General features: G+C 38.4%; 1 protein-coding gene across 6 annotated transcripts in view; it reads right to left on the bottom strand.

The window, feature by feature from the left end:
* The window catches only part of LOC128016012 (transcriptional enhancer factor TEF-5), a 34,886-nt gene that overhangs the window by 17,159 nt on the left and 5,690 nt on the right, over positions 1–12,037 (bottom strand). For all 6 annotated transcript variants that reach the window (XM_052600311.1, XM_052600315.1, XM_052600312.1 and 3 more), the window contains exon 3: positions 3,242–3,493. In XM_052600311.1, coding sequence (XP_052456271.1) covers positions 3,242–3,365 — 124 coding nt within the window. In that variant the 5' untranslated portion in view covers positions 3,366–3,493. The remainder of the gene's footprint in view (positions 1–3,241; positions 3,494–12,037) is intronic.

Raw genomic sequence — 12,037 nt, 5'->3', positions numbered from 1 at the left:
ATGACAAATGGGACAGCAGTGACAAATCCAGCTCTTTACTGGAAGAATTCTGGGAGTTTCCAGTATTTCTTAAGACTAGTCATTGGTTCAGGTGTTTAATTAGAACTGGAGCTAAACTCTGCAAGATAATGGCCCTCCAAGAGCAGAACTGGCACCTCTGGCCTACAAAATTTGGATAAGTCTATGAAAGTTTTGTCGAAATGCTTTTTGGGACTTTCCTACAATATGGCCAAATCAAAGGATGTTACATGGTTGCACTGTTTTGTTGACTACTGTTATATATTTCTGCACTAGGAGCATATAGCATCTACAGATGCTGTCTAAGTAGGAAGCTCACATACCCGTCTTCTGAACTGATCAAGCTTACATTAAACATGTTGAATTAACATATTTTTTTTTAGAACACTGCACAAGAAAGAAGAATACATATGAACACAACAGTTGCATTTAATGGAGTTCTTCAAAGGAAAAGACAACCGCAACCCTAAAAGAACCTCAATGTTTCTTCACCAAAACTGGGCTGTGTTTGGGACGCTTACTGTCAGTTTCTGCTGTGCTTTCTCCCAGTCTGGTTTGTATCTTGAGGCTTGGCTTGCTAATTCAAACCAGCACTTGGGTTTTTGTCTTGTCTGTTCCTCTGAGGAGAAGAAAGGCAAGCAGTTTGAGGAGGAGGGGACCAAAGCCAAACACCTGGACCCTCCCAAACCAGCCAAACTGGAGTATCCATCTGCAAATTATGAGTGCATTGAAAAAGAGACGTATTGCTCAAGCCAAGAGTTAAAACCACATTTGGTCATTTTTGCAATTCATCAAATTGCAGCAACAGATTTGCTCGTTTTGTCCCAGTAACTTTCTGATACAGCTGTTTTGTAGTTTGTAAATCAATCAATTCGAATTAGCTATGTTTTCAGCCAAAAACGGGAAACGTTTTATGCGTTTTGCATGTTTGTTTACACGACAACGGTGTTTTGGGGACTGAAAACTGATATTTTTGAAAACGGGTTTTTGCGCATGAGTAGTACGTTTTAGGTATGTATATGTGCAGTACGTGCTGATTTCCAAGCGCGAACAAACATACACAACAATGTCGGAATACATTGTACTGTTGTTGCTTCTCAAGAGTTTGCTAACGCTTCTTCAGCAAAGTGTGAATTTACTTCAATATTACAACCAACAGAGGAGACGCATCATATACAACACATAATCGGCACTTCCCTACAGGTACGGTTTACTAACAAGGTGAGAGCACCAACTACTGGCCTGACATACATAATACAGTGTCTTTTACCTTTTTGCGTATATTTAAAAGAGAATAATTTTGTAGACATTGTTGTGTATACGTGAAAATGAAAATAAATGCAAGGGGAAAACTTTTAAGTTTTTGACTACATCATTGTAGTGTAAACGTAGCCTTAGACTTGAAATATACGCAACACTTAACATGCTTTCCTGGCGTGTCAACTACGTCCTTAATAGGAGCGATAACGTTACCTTCAAAGGTCAGAGTCATTTTTCAGATAGATATCTATTAGTTTAACCAACTTGCAAAGCAAGATTATCTTTGATCTGTGGTTTTGAAGACTGACAATAGAAACAGAAAACATACTCAAATGGCCTCTAAAGTGAAACATTGAGAATACTTCATGTTATTAGACTAATTATTCGCTTTTGGAATGCAACACGATTAAAAGTCTGATAAAAAAAAGAAGTTTGCATTCACAAATTCTTATCCTCATGTTGTTGAGTCTAATGAGAGTTTAACGCTTTTACACTGGAACTACTCCTTTGCACCTGGAGTTATTAAAGTGCTTTGCCTCAGGGGCAGACCTACCTTGTTTAGGAGGAAGAACTAGTAAGAAGAAAAAAGGAGTACAAGAAAATGGAGGCGGGAGGGTGAGTGAGATCTTGTGGGGGAAAAAACCTTGATTGAGCAAGACAAACAGAGCTGGTTTTGCCACTTTTTCAACTGGGTGAGAGGGAGGCAGAAGGAAAATAAACGACAACTCTCTCACAGGGCTGGGAAAAGAAAAAGATCTGCTAATGAGCAGAGATGATAAATACAATCGGTTTCAGGGCAAACGCAAAAAATAGAGGAGGGGGAAGCAAGCAAGCATGAACAGAAAAGCAACAGAAAGACAGAAAAGCGATATGTTCTTGAGAAACCTGTCTTCTGTCGGGCCTGTAGTCCACAGAGGTGCTCTGGGACAAGTGTAGGCCTGTTTATGTGCTCTGAAAAAACACAACTGCTGGCTAAGCTAAGACATGCAATGTTTGTGTGTTTTTAAGTTACATGGGTGTTTTAGAAAACAGGAACCTCAGTTTATCGAACAAAACCAAACACCTATATCCTAATACAAAGCCATTGATGGCTGCTAGTGAATGGCTGTTTCAGCATGACTAAATACAAGATTACGTAAGAGAGCAGATGGCGTATGAGCATGAGACATTTTATGACACTTCATGGATTTTCATGATGGTATGCACAAAGGGATCCTCGAGTGGATTGTGTGTGTGGATGAAAGCATGTCAGGTATAACAAGCCGGCTCTATCAGCCCATTATCTCCCGCCCTCTTATCTTTTCTCTAGTTCCCACCCCTCCCATAAGCCATTCTATCTAGAAGCACAAAAACACCTCCATCACAAAAACTGAAGGCAGCGATACAATCTCAACAGTTGAACCATGTGTTTTTAAGACTCTCTTCAATTGAGGAGTACAATGTGAAATTCCAGCAAAATTCAGGTTGTTTGGGGGGGGTGGGGGGGGGGGCAGAAGTTTTAAAGCCAAAAATTGCTTCCCTCATATCAAATACATCAATTTGTTGTCATCATGATGACTGGCCTACCCACTACAACAAAAATACAGTTCACACTGGCACTGATTCATTTGATTCATTTTCAATGAGCATTTACAATTTTGAGGCGACACGAAGAGGGGATGCATCAACCAATACGTACAATCAAGTATGTTCTTACACTTTTTAAAATTCTGATTCAATTTGTCTGTTAATTGAAGGACAATGTTGGGCCGGATGTGGAATAACAGGCTATCATAAATGACAATAAGACAGGAAACTAATTTAGTGAGATCATATTAACCAGTTACCAAAACAAATGAAAGCTGCAGCCCTAAATGAGACCACAAAGTTTAAATTCAGCATGAAGATCAAGCACTAGCATCCAACAGCATAGTAACTTGTCAATAGTTGATGCGAACTCATCGCAAAGTGGAAGCTCACTCACCGTACATCTTGCCCTCGTCTGACAGGATGATCTTGCGCCTGCCACAGGGTGGATATATAGCCAGTGCCTCCTGAAAGCTCTGCTCGATGTCGGGACTCCAAACTCCCTCGGCGTCTCCATCCATGGCCTTGTCCAGCTCATCAACTCCATCCTCCAGCCCCTGCTCCGGGCTGCCGTTGGCACTCCACTTGTTGGACGCAATGGTGCCGGCTCCTACCGGGCCCTGCCACGAGCCCCCACGCTACGCAATTTCTGCGAGAAAGAAACAAGGAAAGAGAAGCATACAGAAAGAGAACGTTAGTTTATTATGGCCATAATAAATCCCCTTTCAAAAGCGCTCCCTTTAGTCGTACGCACCCACAATTTTGGGGACCAGCTGATGAAGACAACAGCAACTGTAACTCTTATTACCATTTCCTCTTCTCAAAAGCTTCCAAAACGACAAATGGATTTTAAACATTATATAAAGCTCCATTTAAAAGGATTTGATAATTAGGACTAGCCTGCAAAAATGCTTGTGGTTGGGAGCACGCGGTCCAATGTGGCCGTCTAAATGTCTGAAAATGTTTAAGGGATCTTAAGTGTTTTTCAGGCTGCCTCTTTTTCGCATGGTATTGTTCATGAGGACCAGGACCCGGGTTTCACTGGTGTGCCCACATATTTCATTCTTTTATTTCACTTTCTGCTGATGTTGACGAAAAAACGCAGCTTGGGTAAATACGGCCGACTCTGATTGAGACCTTCCTTTGGGGATATTCAAATGCTCTGGTTACACGCACACTGAAAGAATAAGCTTGACTTGGCAGCCCGATGACACAGAGTGAGTAAAACAACGGTGCAGAGAGCATTGGAATATGTAAGCGGACTAATAAGTTTTCGACATTGCAGGACATTGCAGCGTGATCTAATGCTGTAGAGAGGACACTTAGCAATTCATTTCCAAATTGCATTTGCCTCTCAGGTGACAAGCAACACTGTTCATCCCATGCAATCGGGACGGCAGCAGTCAATGGATGTTCCAGAGAAGTTACAGAATGTCTAATGCTGCAGTAGAACCAACATTTGGAACAACTACGCATTTGTTTCTCAATATCCTTTACAGACTTGTTTGTATCAGTCACACACTGCAGACATTTAACCTCAAGCATGAGCTACACTAGGTTAAAATACAAAACAATCAAAATTGAGTTATAAAACACTATGATCTAGGATTAAAGTGAAGTAAGCATGGAAAAACTTAGTGCCACAATGTAAGGGTATTGTAGGTGATTCACAGTGTGCTTGCTAAGGTGATACAAGTAGTGCATACTTTTATGGAATAAACATTCATTTTGAATTTGGATAGTATTTGTATATGTTTTAGCAGGATTGAATTAACACCTTGTTTAAAAATCTGCCTTTAATCTTCAAAGTAATAAAGATTTTAAATGTATCGTGATAACTATTTTGATATTGACTGATATGAAAAATGTTATTGTGATCTTTTTTTTTTTGCCTAAAGAGTTAGCCCTAGATTTCTGCCATGTCACCAAACAGAATCATATAATGCAAAGTAACACAAACAAGCAAACTTTAAGTAAAAGCGCATGACTGCATGCTCTGAAAAAGCTCTCCATTTAGTGTGTGTGTGTGTGTGTGTGTGCACTAAGGGAGAGGGTGAGAGACGAGTGTGTGCATGGGGAGTGCAAAGCAGCCATTCTATTGGAGAGTAGGGCTTAAATTCCAGACATGTCCTTATTAAGGAAGTGCAGAGTTAGTTCTCTCTCTCTCCCTTATGTCAACCGATCACTCTCTCGCTCTACCCTCTTCCCCACCCTCTGCTTCCAAGCAGTCTGCCCAAATAAGGAGAGGTGAGCAAAGGATGAGGGGAGGGGGAGGTGAAGGGGGAGGGAGGAGTGCTGGAGTCAAAGGGAGTCGATGGGGTGGGGGCGGGGGGCAAAGCAGGAGGGAAGGGAGGGCTGACCAATTTAGACATCCATTCGGAGTCTGAAAAACAGTGGGATTGTTTTGGACAAAACGCAACATCAGCATGCTCGGGGACTTGAGCATTCTCGGCACTCCAGATAAAGAAAGAACTAGTAGTATAGCTAACAGAGGGAAAGTGGCCTGGAGGTGACTTATCAATGCAAAAAATGAAAACTAATACCATATTCATACATGAGGAACTGAAAAACTATATTTGTAAGGTAATAAAAAAAAAAACCATGGTGTATTAAAGGGTTAGTTCACCCAAAAATCTAAACCATGTCATTAATAACTCACCCTTATGTCGTTCCAAACCTGTGAGACCTCTGTTTATCTTCGGAACACAATTTAAGATAGTCAATCTTTCGTTCGTTATCTGGCTCGGCTCGGTGTTCATCTTCAGTTCCCTCTTCACAGTGGTTCAGTCAGTGTACTGTTTGAGTACATGAATTACTCCGGGATATTGGTTTGTTTGAACTCAGAGGGAGTGTCAGCCACATTAAACAAGTTAACATCTTAAGTCATTTGTGGATTAATGCGTATTGGAGACGCGAACAGTTTAAAACGATTCAGTTCGATTTGGTGAACTGGTTCAAGAAGATCCGGTTACATCGAATGATTAGTTCACGAACCGGATATCACAAACTGCTTTGATATGAACTCTCTCTCACAACAGACACGGAAGAGAAGACAATGCTGAATAAAGTCATAGTTTTTGTTATTTTTGGACCAAAATGCATTTTCGATGCTTCAAAAAATTCTAACTGACCCTCTGATGTCACATGGACTAGTTTGATGATGTTTTTCTTACCTTTCTGGACATGGACAGTATACCGTACACACAGCTTCAATGGAGGGACTGAGAGCTCTCGGACTAAATCTAAAATATCTTAAACTGTGTTCCTGAACGGAGGTCTCACGGGTTTGGAACGACAAGAGGGTGTTATTAACATTAATAGAGTTATTAATTACATAATTTAGATTTTTGGGTGAACTAACCCTTTAACTTCATGGTAGAATAAAATCCCTATGGCTTATTTTTATGCAAATACCATGGTAATATTTTTTTAAGCGTGTTAATAAAAAAAAAAAAAAAACAGCAGCCATAAAACAAGTTTCGGGGGGAGAGACAAATTAAAAGTACAAAAAAAGTTAAACAATTAAAACTAATAACAAAATATATTTTTAAACAATAATTAAAATTATCAGTAAATAATAAAAAAGTAATAAATCCATATAATTTAAATAAATTATATATGTAAATTATATATTAAACACACACACAAACGTAATTTAATTTTATGATATATCATTTAATTAAATGATATTTAGCATTATAAATAGCATTATAAATTCTAAATATTTAGCAATTATTAAATTACATATGAACATACATAAATGTGTGTGTATATCATGTATATATATATATGTATACACACACACATATACATATATATTTATATATATATATGTGTGTGTGTGTTTATATAAATGTGTGTGCATATAGTTGACAGACTGAATGTATACACATATACACACATATATACAGTACAGACCAAAAGTTTGGACACAGCTTCTCATTCAAAGAGTTTTCTTTATTTTCATGACTATAAAATTGTAGATTCACACTGAAGGCATCAAAACTATGAATTAACACATGTGGAATTATATATGGAATTATATACATAACAAAAAAGTGTGAAACAACTGAAAATATGTCAAGTAGCCACCTTTTGCTTTGATTACTGCTTTGCACACTCTTGGCATTCTCTTGATGAGCTTCAAGAGGTGGTCACCTGAAATGGTCTTCCAACAGTCTTGAAGGAGTTCCCCGAGAGATGCTTAGCACTTGTTGGCCCTTTTGCCTTCTGTCTGCGGTCCAGCTCACCCCTAAACCATCTGGATTGGGTTCAGGTCCGGTGACTGTGGAGGCCAGGTCATCTGGCGCTGCACCCCATCACTCTCCTTCTTGCCCAAATAGCCCTAGATGCCTTCAGTTAGACTCTACAATTTTCATAGTCGTGAAATTAAAGGAAACTCTTTGAATGAGAAGGTGTGTCCAAACTTTTGGTCTGTACTGTATATGCATACATACATACATATACACATATACACATTTAAGTGTTTAATCCCACAGTGGTAGCAAATAAGAATTCAAATTCACAAAACTGTTTCCTGAAGGGAAAAAAAAAACAGCCGTTGCAATACACACTGATGCATTGCCAACAAAGAACAAAGTTTATTTTTAATACTAATTGCAACGAACATCTGGCAAGGCTTTCTCTCTCTATCTTACGCTTTCATCTTAAAGCAACTTTGCGAACATGAACGTCCAGTTACTCTCAAAAAGAGACAGGGCAAGTGAGCAAGAATAAGGTCAGATGGACACAACTGCAAAACATCTGTTGCAAAACAACCAGCCTCATCCTGCAATGCTGAAGCCCATTCAGCTCTATGCGACGCAGCCGATGCAAACACAAAAACTTAATTTTCCCATAAGGCAACTGGAACTTAACTTTGAATGACATGGCAAACATATTTAGTGCAACAACCTCCTCTTTCCCGCCTCCTCTCTCTCTCCCTGCCGAACCAAACAGAGCTCTTAGTCAGTATATAATGCCGAAGAATTTCCATGTGGTGCAGGAATGTAAATAATGCAGTGAAAGCCATGCAGCACACACATTCATTCAGTCTCCATTGAATGAACACAAGCCCTCCCTGCCCACTATCTCACAGAGCTCCAACACAGTACGTATTGTTGTCAGCTGAAGCACTGAGTTGGCTCCAGCCACGATTCTCCGGGTTCACTGGATTCCTCACAGTCTCTGTAGGAGAAAGCCCAGGGAAACTTACTTCAGTATGATCTAATATCAATTACAAAACATGGACTTACAGCCAGTTTTTACCCAAGCAGACACTTCCAACCATGGAATCTGGTGTGTACGGGGGGCATTTATGGGGGGACGGAAGTTGACAGACTATGGTTACCAGAATCATGAAGACTTAGTCATTCGGCTGTTCCAGGAAAAGGGGCACTGATTGATGTTTACTTGGTGGCCTTTTCAGATTTTCCTCTCAGAGAGGAAAAAGTCAGACATTGTGGTCACACACACAAGACACACATGTTCAAGAAACAGAGGACTGAACAAAAACTGAATGGTGATTTCATGACCTAGCACATGAAATCACACAGCTGATATAGAAGTTTTCACTGGAGTTATGGTTTACAGTGAAAACATCTAGAAGATGACATTTTTAAAGAATATAAGCCACTACTTAAGCTTGTTTTTTAAATTTTAATACACTGTAGTCTACATATAATTTAGCAAGTATGAGTTGTATATTGTTGATGAAGTATAGCAATAAAGCTTGGTTTATGAAGAGACCAACTTGAGCCACCTAACTACATTTCCCATAATTCTCTGTGACAGGAAGAGAGAGATAAAATACACAAATAAAACACTGATACACTTCATGTGTACTGTCTGCTTTTCGTTAGCACTTAAAAAAGCTTGATGAAATGATGAAAGAATGATAAATATTAAATAGTACAAGAAGTCAGTTTTATTTAAACTAAAACTACTAAAATAATACATTCTAAAGAGTTGTTTTAATTTTGAAGCCAGTTTTGGCTATCAGCTTCAAAATAAAAGTTGATTGACATTTCAAAGCAGATAACTAATAACTACTAGATTTACACAGATCTATAAAAAAATTATCCACATGCTTCAAATGGCATCAAAGTCAGTGGAAAACAAATTTTCAATTTAAAAAAAATCTTATCCCAAAGGTTATTAAATAAATTTCGGCCTACTATAAACTATTTTTACAAAATAAATGTATACATAAGTAAAAAAGAATAAATATGATAAAGAAATTAACTAGAAATGTGATCATATTGATCAGTTTAGACATCTTATTTTACTTATTCAGGTCAGTACAGATTCAAAAATATTAAAAAGTCACATTTATTGGCCAATACCAAGAAAATGCCATGGAGGAGAAAAATCAAGTTTTAGCTTAACCAGAGAGAGATTCATGACTGAATCATGGGATTTAATCCAAATCTGGACTTTCCATCATTTCAAAACAAGAGAAGTCATGGTGCTAGGATTCTCAAAGAAGCTCTCAACAGATCTCAACTCCATCCTGCATCTCCACATCTTGGCTTTTATAAGGTCTCTTCCAGTCTCAATAATAAGTCATCTTCAGGGTCTCTGCTAACTGTCAGAGGAGCAGAGGGACTTTCCAGCACAGGGAGCGAACGCTGGAGTCCATTTGCACGTTAGTCATCTCAGGCGGACATTTTTTGGCAGAAAACAAGCTGTTCAAGAGGAAGATCTTCACTCTGCCCTGGACGCAAAATAAAGGATGCTGGGGAACTTCATGGGAGCCAACACTAACCACCAGAACCTACCTTTAGTTTTCCCTTCTGCTGGACACTCAAGTTATGAAACCCAAACACAGAGATGTAGGAGAGCTGGAGAGATCTGAGTCATGACTAGCCTGTACTCTAAAAAGTAAATGTTCTTTAGTGACATGAAGAACAAAAATAAAGGGGTTTCTTCAGCAATACCATAAGAACCATTTTTTTGGCTCCCCAAACAGTTCTTAAATGAACCATAGAACATTTTATGCTTTTTCCACTATATAGTCCACAAACAGTGGGAAAAACGGTGGTTCCTTTAAGAACTGTTCACTGAAAGGTTATTTGAGGAACCTTAAACTACTTAGATTCTTCTGTTGCATTGCTGTGAAAACCTCCTTTTGGAACCTTTATTTTTAAGAGTGATTCAGAATTTAATTATTTATAAGAGTAAGAATTGCCTTTTTTTTTGTATTCAAACGAATGCACAAAGCTCTTTCAACAAATGTCCTCCAACTGGTTTTCCGGTCGACCGCAGCTCAGAATGTGAGATTTGTTAGGAAACTGTTGCAGCTGGAACACTTGTTGGCAATAGTCGCCCCCAGGGAGCGTATCCCTACGGGCAGCCTCCAAATCACACCCACCCTTCACTCACGCAAGAGCGTACACACCGAATACTCTTCAGTGTGTTCGGCTCCTTCTCGAAAACACACACACACACACACAGTCAGCAGCGGGAGAACAACAGGGCTGGACAAGTGTAGCAGCAGCTGCTGGTCGGGTTCAGATTACAGATAAAGACGTTTAGAGCGTCTCCTTCTCTTCTTCTCATTGTCCGTTACTGATTTCCAACTACGGCCAAAATAATATGAATCACACTTCCTGCTGGAGATCAGCCCTTACTAGTATGATTCATCAAAGCAGAAGATAACCTCTGAAACTAGGTTGAGAGAGTATGACTCAATCTATTCTTGGGAATAGCCGGCATCACTTTTGCCTTTTTTGGCTGGCTAATGACGATCATTAAAAAGCATTAAGCAAAAAAAAAAAAAAAAACACTTCTCAAAATCTGAGAAAGTGATTGGTTCAAGCTTTTTTTTTTTTTTTTCACACTTGTCTGTTCACATGATCGTCGCAGGAGTCCAAGTCTGAACATGTCTGAAGGAACGGATATACGTGGGCCCAAGAGAGACAAATGTAGGCAAACCTGCCATTCGTTCTAGTCGGTTTCTCTTTTTTTAACTCATTGGATTTGATGGTCTACACACCGTTTATGGCCTTCAAACCCAATGCCACACACCAGGAACTGGCCATCATAAAACCTATGGGTGGCCAACTAGAGAAACAAACTTAGAAGATCAATTTAGTTTGTCTAGATTGTACTCAAGGCTTTATGAAAAGCCTAAAAAAATGAATAGGAATCAACATACAGTAATGGATATTAAAGTTCAAAATGGAACTATAAGCTTGGCCTGGATGATCTCAGAAGTTAAAAACAGTATTTGCTGGAGGTTAATATAAAATAACACAAAGACAAAAAGGAATGCACCAATATTATAATAATGGCAAAAAAAAATGAGTCATGTTATGGCCAATAATCAATAAATAGGCAGTACTGAATATTATTTCTATACTATTATACTATTTATTCAATTTATTCTGTCTAAATAAAAAAAAATTAAACCAAAAAAATCAACCATTTCAAATGTCAATTAGGCATCATAACTAGAAAATTAATGCTCATTTTGAGATTTGATAAGATTTAACTTGAAGAAAAATTAATAAACTTGAAATTAGCATCAGATGACGACAACAGAAAACTAAAATATAAAAGGGAAATTTGCATGCATTGCCTAATATTAATGATAATGATGAATTTTAAAAATCTAAGTGGCAAAAAAGATATGTGTATGGTACTGATAAATTGGTACCATTTGAAAAGAAATGGAGTCAGCATTTCATATGCTACACAAATGCGGAAACTTGGTCAACTCAATGCACGTGCAGCCCCATTGTACATACTTAATATACACTCTTGCACTACTGCTGCAATAAAATAAAAAAATGAAAGGGAGGATTGAGTTACCAATAAATATTTGTGGTATTAAACCAGATGCATTTTCATTCAGGTACCATAGTTAGCTATAAACATGCTAACACTTTAACATTTAAACTTTGTTCAGTAAAAAAAAAGGGTACTTATCTAATGAGCGCTAAAGCAATATAATATACATTTGGACACGTTGGAATAATGCATGATCAAGTTTGTTTAGCTAGCAATTTCTGCCTAGCCTACACGTTATTGCTTCGATATGTTTAGGGCCTCAAATGTAATCATGTTTGATAGCATTTAACCAAGTCCTGCAGCTCAGAGCACTGACTTTCAGCTTCTAATAGAGAGCTTTTGTTTAAAAGTCAATGGCGAGAGATTGCTTCAACACCCTTCCAGAACTATCAGCTTGTCT

Source organism: Carassius gibelio, chromosome A6 (genome assembly GCF_023724105.1).
Source record: "Carassius gibelio isolate Cgi1373 ecotype wild population from Czech Republic chromosome A6, carGib1.2-hapl.c, whole genome shotgun sequence".
Lineage (NCBI taxonomy): Eukaryota > Metazoa > Chordata > Actinopteri > Cypriniformes > Cyprinidae > Carassius > Carassius gibelio.
Note: the sequence above shows the minus strand (reverse complement) of the source record. Positions and strands in the feature narration are given on the sequence as shown.